Here is a 20,426-nt window from a genome sequence, read left to right on the forward strand (position 1 = left end):
AAATGATGTATTCAATATCAATATCAATATTGATATATCTTTGTATGGCTTTGTACCTAACTGTACACAGGTAAGACTTTGTATTACACTGATGTACTGGTAAGCAGGGGTTCAACTACTTACCTCGTTAGGGACAAGTTATATCTTTGTATGGCTTTGTACCTAACTGTGCACAGGTGAGACTTTGTATTACACTGATGTGCTGGTAAGCAGGGATTCAACTAGTTATATCTTTGTATGGCTTTGTACCTAACTGTACACTGGTGAGACTTTGTATTACGAGGATGTGCTGGTAAGCCGGGGTTCAACTACTCACCTCGGTAGGGACAAGTTATATCTATGTATGGCTTTGTACCTAACTGTACACAGGTGACACTTTGTATTACGAGGATGTGCTGGTAAGCAGGGGTTCAACTACTCCCCTCGGTAGGGACAAGTTATATCTTTGTATGGCTTTGTACCTAACTGCACACAGGTGAGAATTTTTATTACACTGATGTGCTGGTAAGCAGGGGTTCAACTAGTTATATCTTTGTATGGCTTTGTACCTAACTGCACACAGGTGAGAATTTTTATTACACTGATGTGCTGGTAAGCAGGGGTTCAACTAGTTATATCTTTGTATGGCTTTGTACCTAACTGCACACAGGTGAGAATTTTTATTACACTGATGTGCTGGTAAGCAGGGGTTCAACTAGTTATATCTTTGTATGGCTTTGTACCTAACTGTGCACAGGTGAGACTTTGTATTACACTGATGTGCTGGTAAGCAGGGGTTCAACTACTCACATCGGTAGGGACAAGTTATATCACGCTTTATATCTAGATAAAATAAAACGAGTTCATTACAAAGCTGACAGGACCAAAAATGATGTATTCAATATCAATATCAATATTGATTATATTAGGAGACTGTAAGTGCAGAATTAAGTTCTTTGCAAAGGGGTTTTTAATGTGTGGTGGAACTGGAATGGGTTGATTGTCGGTGGCCAGGTAGCTCAAATAGTAGTGTCTGTCTAGTGTTGTGAGGGTTCCAGGTTTGAACCCCAGTCTGGCCATTGCATTTCTGTTTTGCAACAAATGTATTGTTGTGTCTGGTTGTAATTTGGTTAGTCTGTTTAATGAAGAAGGTAAAAAGGTTATATTAGCTCACCTATGAGCTTATGGTATGGCGTGTTGTCACTCGTCTGTCATCCGCCCGTCATTGAGTCTGTCGTTCATCGTCCCATCAACGTTTTCTTTGAATGGCTTGTTCTCAAGAACTGGAGGACCTAGGGCCATGATATTTGTTCAGTAGGTACCTGGGACAGAGTGCTGTAATATTTTCTCAAATAAATGACCTTAACTTACTTTCTATGTCACAGGGGTTAAATATATAAAAAAACCTTTAAACAACTTCTTCTGAATAACCAGGAGGCCCAGAGTAATAATACTAGGTCAGTATGTACCTGGCATGAAGTGCTATAAAGTGTCCTCAAACAAATGACCTTGACTTACTTTCAAGGTCACAGGGGTCAAATGTGTTTAAAAACCTTTAAAACATCTTCTTCTGAATTTCTGAATAACCAGTAGGCTAAGAGTCATGATATTTGGTTTGGCCAGTAGGTTCATGGGACAGAGTGCTATAAGTTTTCCTCCAATAAATAACCTTGACCTACTTTCAAGGTCATGGGTTAAATATGTAAAAAATAAATTAAACATCTTCTTCTAAATAACCAGGAAGCCCAAAGTAATAATACTTGGCCAGTAGGTACCTGGCATGAAGTGCTATAAAGTTTCCTCAAATAAATGATCTTGACATACTTTCAATGTCACAGGGTTCAAAATTGTAAAAATCTTTAAACAACTTCTTCTGAATAGCTAAGAGGCTTAGAGCAATGATATTTGGCTAGTAGGTACCTGGGACAGAATGCTATCACGTTTCCTCATATAAATTACCTAGACCTCCTTTACAGTCACAGGGTTCAAATATGTGAATACTTCTTCTGCAATACCAGGATGCCCTCATTGATGATGTTTGACAAGTAGCATGCTGGGATAGAGTAGTATAAAGCTTCATTTAGTCTGGAGCATTCTTAAGCCAAGGAAACTCAATATATTAAAATATTTACAAAAGTACTTTTATTGAGAATATTTTCCCATGATTGCTCAAATAACCAGGTGAGTGATAAGAGGGCCTCTTGTAAAATGATTAAAGAGTTTCTCCATTTCAGAATGTTGTCAGTCTGTTAGAGATATATATAGATGGTAATATTTGCCTCGGACAAATAACAAACTTACAATGTCGGATCATACCAAGGTAAATATCTCTTTGTAACAATAACAAACTTACAATGTCGGATCATAACAAGGTAAATATCTCTTTGTAACAATAACAAATTACAGCAACCATCATTTATTTTACAGGCCTATTTGAAGGCAACTGTGGACAACATGGAGGTTTCTACGATGGTAGCAACAACAGAACTCAACATTACACAAGGAGAGGTAATCAACATCAATTAGAAATGGAAAATGTATTCTATTATAATATCTCATTGCTTGTGAACAGAACTCCTTTTTCAACATCTCGTTCATTCAGATAAATTAAAGTCTATCTACCAGAAGCATAACATTTACATCAGACTTCCAAAGGTGAATTCAAAGCATTTCTCTTGGTTGTCATTTATATTTACTTGATATTTTGTACTTTACACCACAAGCTTTCTAGTTAATTAAATCAGATTATCAGGGCCCTAGCTGGTGATTTTTATGTGAGTAAATAAATTCTACAACCTGTGTGAAAGTTTGATGGAATAGCAGCATTGAAAACAATGTTACCTGTTTTACATGTAGTTCTCTCCCCTGATTGGATATATTTTGTCCCCAGATGCTGCATCAGCTGACGGCTCGTGCGGTGATCCGTGACTACGAGGATGGCATCCTTTGTGAGGACAAGATACAACAGCGGGTAGGTACTCGTGCAAACATAATCTCTTATTTTGCAATTATTCAAATGCTATTGGTACAAATTCTCAAGAAACACAAAAAAAAAAATCATAACATTAAATTACTTTTGAATAATTGAAATAATACAGAGTTGGCTGTTGGCTGTCATTGACCGTGACAAAAGGTGGATTGTTGTTCTGATGGTACTTACCAAACATACAAAACTTGTTTGCAAAGCTGTCCTTTCTGGTTTGGTCCTCTATACATCAACTAGCCAAAGATATTGCAATGATTCCCATGAAGGTTTTGTTGTAATGATTGAATCATTGCAATTAACTTAGTCATGATGAATGGATACAACCAATATTTCAGATCTAGTATTATCAAAGTTTTGTTAGTGTATAACCTGTTTCTCCATGATCAAAGAATTTTAACGTGTTTGGTGCCAACTCATGCTGGATATCTTATAGACTCTATACTGCAGATAACTCTGACCAAGATCACTGTTTCCAAGTGCTTCCATTGTGCTAAACCCTTGGTTAACGGTTACTATCCCATTGTTCTATAGATTAACCTGAAGAGAAATTCCATCTAGCCGAATCAGTAACAAAGTTTCTAAATAATTCACCACTTTGACATAGCCCTCCATGGAAGGACCTGACCCCTAAGACTTCAGTGACAACCATAATTATGCCTTTAAGAGTAAGGCTAAAGAGATGATAAAACATAGTATTGTGATCACATTGTAAGCACCAGTGTATACGTAACTGAGATCCTTATTTCTCTTACCCTGGACAGGTGTATACACACTTTTCCTGTTGTGAGTTTATAATAGAATCTTTCACCCCAAAGGGTGAGATGAGGGAATCTCAACCCGAGGGGGAAGATTCTTAAGTTGACAGCAAAGCCTCAGGTTCGGCAACTTAGGAGAATCTCAACCATTCTTTCCCTGAGGGTTGAGATTCTCCTATCTCACCCCCAGGGGGATGAGAGATTATTTTTCTCTTACCCTGTTCTTGCATTGTGTATAATATACATATTGTAATGTTACAGGCTAAATTCAGGGTTGACGTGACGTTGATGGATTGTTTATGTGACGTCATACCATTGTTATGAATAGGGGAATCCCCCCGTTTCAACCCTAGGGTGTGACATTGATATATCACACCGGTAAAAGTGTGGATACACCTGTCCAGGGTAAGAGAAATCCTTGTCTTTCCTAGGGTTGAGACGGGGGGATTCCCCTATTCATAACAACTGTATGACGTTACGTCAACATTACATCAGCATCATGTCAACAACGTATTATATGATACACAATGAGTGAACAGGGTATTAAGAGAAAAATAATTATTGACCCGCTTGTGGTTGAGATTGGGGAAATATTCTTAAGTTGCCTTACACTCGGCAAAACCTCATGTTTGTCAACTTAAGAATCGTCCCCATCATGTTGAGATTCCGCTATCTCACCCGCAAGGGGTGAGAGATTCTATTATTCCAAGTTCACCCGCTAGGTCTCTAATCCAGATTTACAAAATTCAAATCCATTCTAAACTTTCTCCTAATTATCAGAGTCAACAAGTGATTAGATGCTTCTCTACTTTGACAATCAGAAAGCCAGTACTAGCTGAATAAGTTCTCAGAATTGATTTCAGTATGAACTGTGCTTCTTCAGGTGCTGAAACAGGAGAGAAAGAACACCATTATACAGCTGAGCACGGAGTACTCCATTGTGACCCCCTACACCAGCTTTGTGGCCATTGAGGAAAGAGATCAGGTATTTACAGTGTTAATAACTTGTATCTCTTGTACAGATCTGGGAAATATTAAGGGATTCCTTTACAACCTTTGGTTGGTTGGTTCACATGTTTATCAGTCAGTGTGGGGGAGGGGGGTTAAGTGGCCTTTACAAACCCTCCTAGTCATGTGTGTCTATGCATGATCCCCACGGCACTCCTATCCCTAAGCAATCCTGTGAATGCTTCTTATATATATATTTATATACCAGATGCAAATTAAAGTCAACCTGTCTTTGTCAGCACCTCTGTTAATAAGCAGACACTTCTCTAATCCTGCCACTGTTAAGGAATATAGTACTGTATAACATGAAATGTTCGATGTGTATAAACATTCGAGGTTTTCGTGGTTTCTATTGAATCACGAAAATAAATTCAAACAAATTTGAATGATATAAGTGTCTACTGTTTGTTATTATAGGATATCCACAAAAGTTTGTACCATGAAACGATCTAAATGGCTTCAATCCACTAAGGAAAATAGCCACGAACATTTTGTGTTATACAGTATTATAGTTATAGTCAAACAATTAATTAGAACTTGTATAATAGCCACTTGTATTCAGCAGCCACTTTTGACGATCCCTAAATCAGGTTTTACCATACAATACCTTGTCGATCTTGAATAACTAGGCCCACTGAGGACGACTCATCTTACATATGAAACAACATCTGTTGATATCTGAAATAACACACAAAATTGTCCAACTGTAATGACTTTTTTATGCTGCTTGACATTGTTTTATCATATTATTGAACTTTTTATCAAACAGCACATGAAAACATAAAATTGTTTGTGTTTCTTACCATTGTCAGGATGAGCAGATAACAGATGGACCATCTATTGATGACCTGGTTGCTGAGGAATCTGTAGACATTTTGGATTATGTAGGCTGGCAGAACCCTGATTTCTTTGATGAAAAGGTAAGTTCACCATAACTCTCTCTTTTTGTTAGATTCCTGATGATACCTGATTTAGTTTGTTTTAAATTTTCAAAATTCTTCATTAATAGGTTTGAATATTTTGATATGGTGAAATGTCAGGATATGTTAGTTAAAAGAAATTCTGTAGAATTTTCACTTCAAAATTGTAGAAATAATTGGGTCCCAGTGGAGGATTTAAAGTAAATCTTGTAAATTCTATTCCTTTAGTACCAATGTAAGGATATTCTTTTTATTAATGGAGGGTGTGGACCCACTTAGGGCTGAGAGACAGGGCTCAGTTAGGGAAGTAATGTCAAATAAAAACTTGAAAATCCTATTCCTTTGATACTGGTTAAGTTCTTTTTACCAAAGTTATTCTGTGCTCCTTAAGGGGACTCAATAATGTATTAATGGAGGGTGTCGACCCTCTGAGGGTGGAGTGGCAGGGCTCAATTCGAAAAATAAAATGTTATTCTTCCTTTTTCAGTACTGGTTAAGGGATTTTAACCAAATTTGGTCTTGGGGCTTAGGGGAGGGAATTGATTGTTGCATAAACATTTAAGTGTGTAGCACAACAAAATTATGAATAAAAGTGAAGTACAATAAGATCAACATAGCATTTAATTTTGTTTGCTTGTTTGATTCTGATCTAGGAGCCAGAAGAAATTGTAGAGGAACTGTTAAGAAAAGCTTTGATTGCAGAGAGCTTCTCACAACAGGAGGCAAATAGAACCTATGCCTCTATCTTAGATTACAAATCCTGTCTTCAAAACGATGCCAACAACGAACTCAAAGAAAAGGTAACTGCACTGAATTTGATGAAAAACAAGTCAGCCATACTTTATAATTTGTCATTGCTTTTTATGCACCTACCATAAAATGGGGGGGGGGGGGGGCATATATAGTGTTGCCCATGTCTGTCCTGTCCCGTTCCGGTTCAATGTAAACACCCGTCCCGTCCCATCCCATCCCGTCACTCTTGTTGGCCCTTGCCACAACTCATACTGATCACTCTTGTTGGCCCTTGCCACAACTCATACTGATCACTCTAGATCTTGTTGGCCCTTGTTACAACTCATACTGATCATTCTTGTTGGCCCTTGTTACAACTCATACTGATCACTCTTGTTGGCCCGGATGTTAGCGTGCAGGGAGTCTTACTGTTGGAGGAAACTAGTGTTCCCGGAGAAAACCCACATGATCGGGTTGGTGACCCATACCTTTTCACGTCTGATTGGGGAATCGAACCCTGGCCGCCTTAGTGAAATTGAACATTGATTAACGTGTAAGTTCATAGACTAAATTGAATAATGTGTCAAGACAGTCCTTGTAAAGCTTATATACATATATACTTAAATCAAGTGTTGAACAAGCTGGGAAGTATATATTTTTACCTTGTATGTTTTTGTTTTCAAAGGTTATGGAAGCAGCTGAAAGATTTTTCTCCTGTTCTAAAGATGACATTAGCCAAAATATGTTGGCAGAGTTTCGGAAAAGTTTTCCTTGTAAGTATTAAAATATGTTACTTAATATGTAAATGAGTGATAAGCTAGACAGACTATCCTGTATGTGCAGATTTGGCAGAGAAGTTAACACTCATGTCTCCCACAAACGCTGGAATGCAATCCCTTGAGCTATTTTAGCATGGATTTTCATTCCTCAGAGCTTTTGCAGCATAGATTTTTCAGAGAACATGTTTTTCTCCAATAATCCAGACGGAGAATTAAATTGTCTGCAGTGGGTGCTATAGTGACTGGGATGTAACAATCAAGTGAGATGTCACTGTGGTGAAAGATTTAATTAATACACCAGCCCACTGCACGACACAAACAAATGGAGATTTAGACGGAGCCTTTCCTTCTAATGTCTGTAGTTACTGTGTACCAGATGTTGATAATACTCTTTTCATATCAAAATATATTTTGAAAAAAGAATTGATGAAAGTTTTACATTTATTCCCATTGCAGTCCCAATCGAGATACACACCCTGACTGGTAGGACTATCCCCGTGAGTGTGTCCGAGGGCGACACCGTGTCTGACTTGAAGAATAAGATCCATCAGATAGATGGACTTGACCCAGAGCAGCAGAGATTGATTGTTGGTGGGAAACCGCTGAAGGATCTCGCTGTTCTCTCCGATCTTGGTAATTATACCCCACATAACGTTGTATAAACGGTGGGTCTGATCCCCATTTGGGACAGAGAGGCGGGGCTTTAATATCCTTCTTCTTCCGTTGGGATGAAGGTATTTTGACCAAACTTGAACAGTAGCATCCTATGGGGAAGGGAAATCCATATTAGGTCTAATGCATCCTTGGGTGAAGGGGACCTAATTTTGTATCAATTGTGGGTCTAACCCTCCTATGGGCAAAGGGGCGGGGCCCAATAGAGGAAACATAGCAAATTCTTCAAATCCTCCTTTTCCTGTAGGAATGACAAGATTTTGTCCAATTGCATATAAATATAATCCCTGACTAATCATGTAATACATGTACATTTCCAGCATCATCTGGCTATTTCAACTTCAATTTTGCTAACATTTCCAGGTGAGCTATACAGGTCCTCTGGGCCTCTTGTTTTTTTTATTTTATGAAACTCAACAAATGTAATCTTACACCACACTCTGAAGTGTTGCTTTTCTTTTTTTCATCAAATAGTGGGCTGTTCAAATCACTATTCATCTGTGGTCTGTCTTCCATTCATCATTCAGTCCATCCATCCATCCATTTGTCCTTAAACAATTCTTGATAGTGCTATTTCTCAGAGAGATCTTTCTCAAGTTTCACCTGAAGGTTCCCTTTGTTCCCTAGTTATGCTTATCAAATTAAGGGTCCTGACAAAGTGTTGTTATTTTTCGGGTCGATCAAAATTCCAATATGGCCGACATGGCCACCATTTTGAAAAAAAACAATTTCAAACTTAAGGTCAAGTTCTGCTGGGCCGATTAAACTTAAACTTTTTAGGAATGATCGACTTATTGTCCTGACAAAGTGTTGTTATATTTCGGGTCAATCAGAAATCCAATATGGCCACCACGGCCCCCATTTTGAAAAACTATTTCAAACTTAAAGTCAAGTTCTAATGGGCCGATTAAACTGAAACTTTGTAGGAATGATCGACTCATGGTCCTGACAAAGTGTTGTTATTTTTCGGGTCGATCAGAAATACAATTTGGCTGCCATGGCCGCTATTTTGAAAATAACTATTTCAAACTTAAAATCAAGTTCTAATAGGCCCATTTAACTGAAACTCTTTCTAAGAATGATCAGCTCATGGTCCTGACAAACTTAAGTTAACGTTATACTTAACTATTTTTTACTCAAATTGGTACATATTTCAACAACAACAAAAAATCTTGGATTTCAACAGTTCAGTTTGTTGTCACTTTTTCCCATAAAGTCCTTAAACAATAAGCATTGTACTAGTAAATAGGTAAAACAACCAGCTCGCTTTGAAAGAACAGTGTCATACACAGCAGAATGAAGGCTTTGCTCAAAAGTTACCACAATTAAGGTGCGTTACTGTTAACGTGACTCAATCTTACAGATAAGAGAGAAAAGAAGAATCTTACATAGAATCTATGAAGATAATAAGAATAATATCTTTTATTTAACCAGGGTTACATATTTAGACAATGTCTAGTTTACAATATGGCGCTGAAGCAAACTATATATACAAGCATGACAACAATTTAAGATAACAGTATAACACTGCAGTATATGGTATCATCACAGTCAATGTAACTTGAAGTTAAGTAATCCTAAATTAGAATTTAATAGTGAACACTTGCATATCACACGAGTGTTACTGAATGATATGGTTAAAGCATAGTCAAATATACATAATATGTTAATATGGCAAAGCGTAAAAAATGACAAGATATACACCAATTAGTCCAATATAGTGTGTATTAAAATGAGACAAAGAAGTCGGTGGTGTGAAAAATAATAATTTATGATAGAAATATGATGGTACGATAGTCGGTGTCAAGGTCCCCCGGGGATCTCTTGTTTTAAAAGACAGAAAGATGTGAAAATGAAAATAAAGCATTAATGGGGAAAATAAAACACGAACTGCTAAAGAGGTTAATGTCGTTTTCTTTAAGGCAGTGGCCAATCATATCGTCCACAGTCATATCTAAAAGCAGATCTATGCTTTTTAGCTCACCGGCCTGAAGGGCAAGTGAGCTTATGCTATGGCGCGGCGTCAGGCATCCGTCATCTTTTCCTAAAAAACGCTACTTGTCATAAACGACTGAGCAGATTTTGACCAAATTTGGTCAGAAGCATCCTTATGGGAAGGGGAACAAATTTTGTATAAATGGTGGGTCTGGCCCCCTAGGGGCTGAGGGGTGGGGCCCAATAGGGAAAATATAGCAAATTCTTTAAAATCCTTCTTCTTTTGTAGGAATAAAAGGATTGGTTCCATATTTGGTCTGAAGCATCCTTGGGGGAAGAGGAACCAATTTTGTATAAATGGGGGGTCTGGCCCCTGAGGGGCCTGAGCGACAGGCCAAATAGGGGAAACATAGCAAATTCTTTAAAATCCTTCTTCTGTAGGAATGAAAGGATTTGTTCCATATTTAGTCTTAAGCATCCTTGGGTTAAGGGGAACCAATTTTGTATAAACTGTGGGTCTGGCCCCTTTGGGGCCTGAGCGACGGGGCCCAATAGGGGAAACATAGCAAATTCTTTAAAATCTTTCTTCTGCAGGAATGAAAGGATTTGTTCCATATTTGGTCTGAAGCATCCTTGGGTGAAGTGGAACCGATTTTGTATAAGCAAGGGGTCTAGCCCCCATGGATCTGAGGGGCGGGGCCAAAAGGGGTCAATTGCGCTATATTGATTTAAGCGACTTCTTCTCTGGAACTAAGAGATGGATATCAACCATATTTGACTGGAAGCATCCCTCTGTAGTGGAGATTCACAATTGTACAAATGGTTGGGCTGACATCCCAGGGGGCTGAGGTGCGGGTCCAAAAGGGCGCAATTTGGCTATATTGGTGTACGACTTCTTCTGTAGCATTATACCATGGATATCGATCATATTTGGTCAGAAGCTTTCATGGGAAGTAGGGATTCAAAATTGTACAAATGGTGGGGCTGACCCCCCGTGCTAAGGGGTGGGGCCAAAAAAAGTTTATTACTTGGAAATGGTTGAGATCCCAACCATATAACCATATATATAATTGTGGAGTATGAAGAGAAGCATTCACATTTGCTTCAAGGATGGCCTAGGGTCTGGCCCCACCCTTTGAGACATAGTCCCTGGGTCATATCTTTGAAACGATTGAGATCCGCACCCCAGAACTATATATACAAATGCTTGGCATAAAGAGACAAAAGTAGTCATGGTATTAAAATAGACCCTGGGGTCTGACCGAACCCCTAGGGACCTAGTTTCTTAGTCACAGCTTCGAAACAGTTGAGATCCCCACCCTATAACTATGCATATATACAATTGCTGAGTATAAAGAGATGAATGCACATATGCTTCCAGGATGGCCTTGGGGTCTGCCCAAACTTTGCAGACTTAACCCCTGGGTAAATATAACTTTGAAACAGTTGAGATCCCCACCCCAAGACTATAAATACAAATGCTAGACAAAAAGAGACGAATATAGTCATGATATTATAATTGATCCTGGCGTCTGGCCACAACCCGAGGGATCTAGTTTCTGAGTCACAGCTTGGAAACAGTTGAGATCCCCACCCCATTACCATACATTAAATTGCTGGGCATGAAAAATCTAATACAGACATACTACAAGAATTGACATTGGGGTCTGGCATATACCCTTGGATCTCATTTGGAGAATATTTTGCTTTTTGATTGCTTAGATATTCAGGTGAGGAATTCAGGCCCTCTGTGCCTCTTGTTTACCATAAGAATACATCATATTTGATTGAGAGGATGTGCTTTTAGAGGTGGCAGCTGTTTTGATACAACGTTATGTGAGGGCATGAGTTAGCCTCTATATAACAATTGTATTTTTTTTCTATATTCTTCAGATCTGGAGTATAATGCTGTCTTCCTGTTACCAAGGCTGCGAGGGGGACTTAGTTTTGGTCTCAAGGAAGATTTGAAAACAAAGCGTATTCTCGCGGAAAACGTATGATATGACAATAAGACATAAAATGTGGATTCCACTCTCAAAAATCTAAGGGTGGGGTAGAAAGTGGTTTATTGGACATTTTTAGCTCACCTGCCCGAACGGCAAGTGAGCTTATGCCATGGCGCGGCGTCCAGCATCCTTCAACTTTTCCTAAAAATCGCTACTAGTCATAAACGACTGAGCAGATTTTGACCAAATTTGGTCAGAAGCATCCTTATGGGAAGGGGAACAAATTTTGTATAAATGGTGGGTCTGGCCCCCCTGGTGGCTGAGGGGTGTGGCCCAATAGGGAACACATAGTAAATTCTTTAAAATCCTTCTCCTTCTGTAGGATTGAAAGGATTTGTTCCATATTTGGTCTGATGCATCCTTAGAGAAAGAGGAACCAATTTTGTATAAACCGTGGGTCTGGACCCCGAGGGGCCTGAGGGGTGGGGCCCAATAGGGAACACATAGTAAATTCTTTAAAAACCTTCCTCTTCTGTAGGAATGAAAGGATTTGTTCCATATTTGGTCTGAAGCATCCTTAGGGAAAGAGGAACCAATTTTGTATAAACCGCGGGTCTGGCCCCCGAGGGGCCTGAGGGGTGGGGCCCTATAGGGATCACATAGTAAATTCTTTAAAATCCTTCCTCTTCTGTAGGAATAAAAGGATTTGTTCCATATTTAGTCTGAAGCATCCTTGGGTAAAGGGGAACCAATTTTTTATAAACCATGGGTCTGGCCCCACAGGGGCCTGAGCGACGGGGCCCAGTATGGGAAACTGAACAATTTCTTTAAAATCCTTCTTCTCTGTAGGAATGAAAGGATTTGTTCCATATTTGGTCGGAAGCATCCTTCGGTGAAGGGGAACCAATTTTGTATAAACAAGAGGTCTGGCCCCCAGGAACTTGAGGGGCGGGGCCAAAAGGGGGCAGTTGCGCTATATTAATTTAAGCGACTTCTTCTCTGGAACTAAGGGATAGATATCAACCATATTTGACTGAAAGCATCCCTCGGAAGAGGAGATTCAAAATTGTACAAATGGTTGGGCTGACCCCCCGTGCTAAGGGGTGAGGGTTGCTATTAACGACTTATTCTGTAGAATTATGCTAAGGATATCAATCATATTTGGTCAGAAGTATTCATGGGAGGTAGGGATTCAAAATTGTACAAATGTTTGGGCTGACCCCCCTGTGCTAAGGGGTTGGGCCAAAAAAGGTTTATTACTTGGAAATGGTTGAGATCCCCGCGGTATAACCATATATACAATTGTGGAGTATAAAGGGAAGCATGCACATTTGCTCCCAGGATGGCCTAGGGTCTGGCCCCACCCTTTGAGACATAGTCCCTGGGTCATAACTTTGAAATGATTGAGATTTCCACCCCAGAACTATATATACAAATGCTTGGCATATAGAGACAAAAGTAGTCATGGTATTAGAATAGACCCTGGGGTCTGACCGAACCCCTAGGGACCTAGTTTCTTAGGCAAAGCTTCGAAACAGTTGAGATCCCCACCCTATAACCATGCATATATACAATTGCTGAGTATGAAGAGATGATTGCACATATGCTTCCAGGATGGCCTTGGGGTCTGCCCCACCCTTGCAGACTTAACCCCTGTGTCATAACTTTGAAACAGTTGAGATCCCCACTTTAAAACTATATACAAATGCTGGGCTTAAAGAGAAGAAACCAGTCATGATATTAAGAATTGATCCAGGGGTCTGGCCACAACCCTAGGGATCTAGTTTCTGAGTCACAGCTTGGAAACAGTTGAGATCCCCACCCCATAACCATACATTAAATTGCTGGGCATGGAAAATCTAATACAGACATACTACAAGAATTGGCATTTGGATCTGGCATATTCCCTTGGATCTCATTTGGAGAATATTTTGCCATGATTGCTTAGATATCCAGGTGAGCGATTCAGGCCCTCTGGGCCTCTTGTTTTTTAAATCTACTCTTCATGAATGATAGGTTTCTTCAGTACCTTTAAATTGTGAATGCAATTACCCTGATGTCTCCCATTCACCACTGGGAAGGGGGAAATTCTGCTACATTTCCTATGGTTATAACAGCTTTTAGCTCACCTGGTCCGAAGGACCAGGGTGAGCTTATGCCATACCATGGCATCCGTCGTCCGTACGTACGTCAACAATTTCTTTAAACGACTTCTTCTTCTTAACCACTGGTTGGAATTAAACTAATTTTGACTGGAAGCATCCCTAGGTGGTTGGGATTCAAAATTGTACAAATGGTGGGGCTGACTCCCCAGGGGGCTGAGGGGTGGGGCCAAAAGGGGTCAATTTGCCCATATTGCTGTAAGCGACTTCTTCTCTGGAACTAAGAATTGGATATCAACCATATTTGACTGGAAGCATCCCTAGGTGGTGGTGATTAAAAATTGTACAAATGGCGGGGCTGACTCCCCAGGGGGCTTAGGGGGGGCCAAAAGGGGGCAATTTTGCTATATTGCTACAAACGACTTCTTCTGTAGAACTGTGCACTGGATATCAATCATATTTGATCAAAAGCATTCCTGGGAGGCAGGGATTTAAAATTGTACAAATGGTGTGGCTGACCCCCCAGGGGGCTGAGGGGCAGGGCCAAAAAGGGTATTTGGCTATACTGCTTTAAGTGACTTCTTCTCTGGAACTAAGTGATGGATATCAACCTTATTTGACTGGAAGCATCTCTAGGTGGTGGAGATTCAAAATTGTACAAACGGTTGGGCTGACCCCCCAGGGGGCTGAGGGGCGGGGCCAAAAGGGGGCAATTTGGTTATATTGCTATAAATGACTTCTTCTGCAGAACTATGCCATGGATATTGATCATATTTGGTCGGAAGTATTCATGGGAGGCAGGGATTCAAAATTGTACAAATGGTGGGGCTGACCCCCCGGGCTAAGGGGTGGGGCCAATAAAATGTATTACTTGGAAATGGTTGAGATCCCCACCATATAACCATATATACAATTGCTGAGTATAAAGAGAAGAATGCACATTTGCTTCCAGGATGTCCCTAGGGTCTGGCCCCACCCTTGGAGACATAGTCCCTGGGCCATAACTTTAAAACGGTTGAGATCCCCACCCCAAAACTATATATACAAATGCTGGGCATAAAGAGACGAATGCAATCATGATATCAGAATAGACCCTGGGGTCTGACCGAACCCCTAGGGACCTAGTTTCTTAGTCACAGCTTGGAAACAGTTGAGAGCCCCACCCTATAACCGTATATATACAATTGCTGAGTATAAAGAGATGATTGCACATATGCTTCCAGGTTGGCCTTGGGGACTGCCCCACCCTTGGAGACTTAACCCCTGGGTCATAACTTTGAAATGGTTAATATCCCCACCCCAAAACTATATATACAATTGTTGGGCATAAAGAGACGAATGCAGTCATGACATTAGAATTGATCCCAGGGTCTGCCCCACCCTTGCAGACTTGGCCCCTGGGTCATAACTTTGAAACGGTTGAGATCCCCACACCAAAACTTTATATACAAATGCTTGGCAAAAAGAGACAAATGCAGTCACGATATTAGAATCGATCCTGGGGTCTGGCCACAACTCTAGGGACCTAGTTTCTGAGTCAAAGCTTGGAAACAGTTGAGATCCCCACCCCATAACCATACATAAAATTGCTGGGCATGAAAAATTTAATATAGCTATGCTACAAGGATTGGCCTTGGGGTCTGGCATATTCTCTTGATCTCATTTGGAGAATAGTTTGCCATGATTGCTTAGGTATCCAGGTGAGCGATACAGGCCCTCTGGGCCTCTTGTTTATTTATCCTCAGCAGAAAATAATTCAGTTCAATTTTTGTTATGGCATGGCATCGATATAGAATCTATTTTAGTTGTTGTACAACATAAAGATTTGTGGTTAAATTCTAAGCTATGAGATATGAAGTCTCTCTTACTCACCGGTACTCAGTATAACATGAAGATTTGTGGTTAAATTCTTAGCTATGAGATATGAAGTCTCTCTTACTCACCGGTACTTAGTATAACATGAAGATTTGTGGTTAAATTCTTAGCTATGAGATATGAAATCTCTTTTACTTGCTGTATAACATGAAGATTTGTGGTTAAATTCTTAGCAATGAGATATGAAATCTCTTTTACTTGCTGTATTATATGGAGATTTGTGGTTATATTCTCAGCTATATGATATAGAATCTCTTTTACTTGGTGTATAATATGGAGATTTGTAGTTATATTCTCAGCTATATGATATAGAATCTCTTTTACTTGCTGTATAACATGTAGATTTGTGGTTAAATTCTCAGACATGTGATATAGAATATCCTTTACATGGGGAAAATATGAAGTTTGTTGGTAAATTATTAGCTATTTTTAGTGAACATTGATTAATCAGCCTTAATATTTTTACTTTTGTCAGTTAAACTATATTTAGTCACTATACTCAATGTAAACTTCTTAATAATACCCACAAAAACCACAGAAGCAATGATTCATGAGTTTACTATTGTACAGTACAGGTACATGTGAAGTATTAACATTTCTGTATTTCAGGACATGAATGAGTATGATCAGATATATGGTAAGAAGGTGCATACGGAAAAGGACAAAAGCTGTACTGATGATGGAAAAAACCCGGTGAAGATGTCCTCATTGTTTTCTCCTTTTAGGCAATCCTTACGAATGATGGCTCCAAGGAAACAGTTAGCAACCAAAGCTGCCAGAAAATCTGCACCTGCAAACTTTGATGAAAATGAGGAGGAGCAGAATGAGGATGACAGTGATGATGATGATGATGATGATGATGATGATGATGATGTTGAAAAGATGGGCAACTTTAGCTGCATGGCACTTCCAGATGACAACGTGGTTGATGATGCTACGAACAAGAAACAGGAAGTGTCAGATGTAGGAAGAATACCAGACTCTCCACTCTCAGCAACACAGTTTGGCCCCTTGTCTCCAAAATGTTCAGATTCATTTGGTACAAACTTTGAAAAATTTGAAATCTCTCAGTATTTAGATGAAGACATGGAGATTGATTTAGATACTGAAGACCCGGCATTCCTCATTCTCACTTCTGAAATATCTGACATATTTTCACCTTCAATGGCAGGCCATTCTCAGGACACTCCAGCCTATATATCAACCTCCCCATCTTACAAACCAACTTCCCCATCCTATTCGCCCACTTCCCCATCTTACAAACCAACTTCCCCATCCTATTCGCCCACCTCCCCATCTTACAAACCAACTTCCCCATCCTATTCGCCCACCTCCCCATCTTACAAACCAACTTCTCTATCCTATTCGCCCACTTCCCCATCTTACAAACCAACTTCTCCATCCTATTCACCAAATAGAAGAGCACGAAGAGCCAAATCAACATTTGAGGATTTCCAACATGAATCAACATCAAACAATAAAGATTTTGTGGTTTCAGGTTCAAGACAAGCAAAGTCAAGCAGCACATCTAGTGAACATGGTTTGTGTGGAGCTCCAGTGCAAGCAGAACCAGGCAGTAAACCAAGTCAGAGCTTCAATTTTAATGCTTCGCTACAAACAGCATCAAGCAATGAACCAACACAAAGTTTGGGATTGGGGGCTCCAAACCTAGCAGAACTAGGCGGTAAACCAAGTCAGGGGTTCAATTTTAGTGCTCCTCTAGTAACAGCATCAAGAAATATATCAACACAAAGTTTGGGATTGGGGGCTCCAAACCTAGCAGAACCAAACACAATGCCAAGTCAAGGGTTTTCCTTTGGAGCTCGAATGCAAACAACTCAAAGCGCTTCACCAGCCGAAGGTTTCAGTTTTTCTCAGAATCAAACATTGCAGAGCATTACCAGTAAAGGAAGCCATTGTTTTGGATTTGGGACTTCAAAACCAGCCGGAGCAAGCAGAACGACAAGTCAAGGGTTTTCCTTTGGCGCTCAAATGCAGTCCCAACGATGCAATATACCAACCCAAGATTTCTATTTTGGAGCTTCAAATTCAGCAGGTTTTGGAGATGACGGTGACAGACGTGGTGGTTATGGAGGTGTCAGTGTTAGACCTGGTGGTTATGGAGATGACAGTGACAGACGTGGTGGTTATGGAGGTGTCAGTGTTAGACGTGGTGGTTATGGAGGTGTCAGTGAGGGACTTGGTGGTTATGGAGGTGTCAGTGTTAGACGTGGTAGTTATGGAGGTGACAGTGTTAGATGTGGTGGTTATGGAGGTGTCAGTGAGGAATGTGGTGGTTATGGAGGTGTCAGTGAGGGACTTGGTAGTTATGGAGGTGTCAGTGAGGGACTTGGTAGTTATGGAGATGACGGTGTCGGACGTGGTGGTTATGGAGATGACAGTGTCGGACGTGGTGGTTATGGAGGTGACAGTGTCGGAGGTGATGGTTATGGAGGTGTCAGTGAGGGATTTGGTGGTTATGGAGGTGACAGTGAGGGATGTGGTGGTTATGGAGGTGTCAGTGTTAGATGTGGTGGTTATGGAGGTGTCAGTGAGGGACGTGGTGGTTATGGAGGTGACAGTGAGGGACGTGGTGGTCCTAGACTTGCTGGTTCTAAAGATGGACATGTTTCTTACATAGAAACAGCACCAACATTTACATATTTGAAGGATCTTGACTTGAATTTAGCAAAACATGATCCAAAAACTAGGATATTGAAGGAAAATGACAGAAGACCTTCCAGTGTAACAGAGAAGGATCTGCCTTCACAGCCTTTCAGACATGTACAGGATAAAATGTTCCCACCAGACTTTGATGAATCCTTATTACCTAAACAAAAGAGAAAAATTCCTCCTGTTGGAAGAGGAGGTTCTGGATTCACTGCAAGGAATGACCAGGGTCCTGCTGAAACAACCAAAGAACAAGGTCGAAGGTCATTAAAGTCAGTCAGAGGCGCAATGCATGGTGCAAGATCAAGAGACAGAAATAGGGAACAATCTCGTGAGCTTATTGTGCTGGATAAGAGTAAAAAACTAAGTTTGAGTCATGACAGAAGGCGGAGGAGTTTGAGTAGAAGTTTGAGTCGAGACAGAAGACAGAGGAGTTTGAGTAGAAGTTTGAGTCGAGACAGAAGGCGGAGGAGTTTGAGTAGAAGTTTGAGTCGAGACAGAAGGCGGAGGAGTTTGAGTAGAAGTTTGAGTCGAGGAAGGGGGAGAAGAGACTTGGAAAGATGTTACAGTAGAGATAGAGCAAGAAAGGAAAATAAAAAAATGCACAGATCAAGTGGAAATAATGATACAAACAGTAGGAATAAAAATAGGGACAAAGCAGGAAGCAAAATAGACAGAGATCCTGCAAGAGAAAGTAAGAAACAGATAAAGCATAAAAATGAAAAGAAGGAGCAAACAAAGGCTGATGAACAGGTTGTCAAAACATTTGGGAAAAAAGGGAAGAAAAGGGAACAGACAAGGGATGATGAAGAGATTGTCAAAACTGGAGGGAAGAACCTGTCAGGAAAGTTGGAATATGATGATCATGAGAAAATGGACTTTACAGTGGACATGGCACCAACTTTGAAAGTCTGGGATGTAACATCAGAGACAGGCAAGGACATTGTGAAATTCATAAAGTATATTTCTGATTCAATCTTCTTTTATATACAAAAGATCTGTAATTTTCTACAAATTCAAGTGAGCTTAAGTGAACTTTCTTGATTAGCTTGTAATGATATACAGTCCTGCAGTAAAACTTGTCTAAGAACTCACCTGTCTAAATCATCTTGTAGTGTTACAGTCCTACAGTAAAACTTGTCTTAGAACTCACCTGTCTAAATCATCTTGTAATTATATTTATACAGCCCTACAGTAAAACTTGTCTAAGAACTCACCTGTCTAAATCATCTTGTAATTATATATATACAGTCCTACAGTAAAACTTGTCTTAGAACTCACCTGTCTAAATCATCTTGTAATTATATATATACAGCCCTACAGTAAAACTTGTCTAAGAACTCACCTGTCTAAATCATCTTTTAGTGTTACAGCCCTACAGTAAAACTTGTCTAAGAACTCACCTCTCTTAATCATCTTGTAATTATATATATACAGTCCGACAGTAAAACTTGTCTTAAAACTCACCTGTCTAAATCATCTTTTAGTGTTACAGCCCTACAGTAAAACTTGTCTAAGAATTCACCTGTCTAAATCATCTTGTAGTGTTACAGTACTACAGTAAAACTTGTCTAAGAATTCACCTGTCTAAATCATCTTGTAGTGTTACAGCCCTACAGTAAAACTTGTCTAAGAACTCACCTGTCTTAATCATCTTGTAATTATATATATACAGTCCTACAGCATTTCATGTCTCAGAATCGATTTGTGTAAACCAACTTGTGTCCATGTTATATTTCATGGTAATCTCAAAATCCAAGATGGTTGCCCTTAGTTATCCTTTTCATTGGGTAAAACCCTTCCTCTGAGACATTTTCAATTTTTGTATACTAGAAAATGTTTCTTATGTGAAACTCAAATAATGTTGTTACTTTTCATGACAAAAATACAAGATAGCCACCAATGGCTCCGATTTGCAGACAGTTGCTATTTCTCTATAACAGTAGCAATTGACTTCTAACTAATCTAAATGATTCAAATTTAATGTTCCTGTATTGTTTAAAAAAAATGTAATTCATGTGAGCGTTAAAGCTTATTTCGTTTCTTGTTATTATACATATATCTACA

General features: G+C 39.7%; 1 protein-coding gene across 4 annotated transcripts in view; it reads left to right on the forward strand.

The window, feature by feature from the left end:
* The window catches only part of LOC110463085, a 60,246-nt gene that overhangs the window by 31,847 nt on the left and 7,973 nt on the right, over positions 1 to 20,426 (forward strand). For 3 of the 4 annotated variants that reach the window (XM_021517426.1, XM_021517427.1, XM_021517428.1), the window contains 9 exons: positions 2,407 to 2,487; positions 2,870 to 2,950; positions 4,604 to 4,705; positions 5,541 to 5,648; positions 6,302 to 6,448; positions 7,066 to 7,153; positions 7,616 to 7,792; positions 11,660 to 11,760; positions 16,299 to 19,293. In XM_021517426.1, coding sequence (XP_021373101.1) covers positions 2,407 to 2,487; positions 2,870 to 2,950; positions 4,604 to 4,705; positions 5,541 to 5,648; positions 6,302 to 6,448; positions 7,066 to 7,153; positions 7,616 to 7,792; positions 11,660 to 11,760; positions 16,299 to 19,293 — 3,880 coding nt within the window. The remainder of the gene's footprint in view (positions 1 to 2,406; positions 2,488 to 2,869; positions 2,951 to 4,603; positions 4,706 to 5,540; positions 5,649 to 6,301; positions 6,449 to 7,065; positions 7,154 to 7,615; positions 7,793 to 11,659; positions 11,761 to 16,298; positions 19,294 to 20,426) is intronic. The other variant, XM_021517429.1, reaches the window with a different exon arrangement.

Source organism: Mizuhopecten yessoensis, unplaced genomic scaffold (assembly GCF_002113885.1).
Source record: "Mizuhopecten yessoensis strain PY_sf001 unplaced genomic scaffold, ASM211388v2 scaffold10867, whole genome shotgun sequence".
Taxonomy (NCBI): Eukaryota; Metazoa; Mollusca; class Bivalvia; order Pectinida; family Pectinidae; genus Mizuhopecten; species Mizuhopecten yessoensis.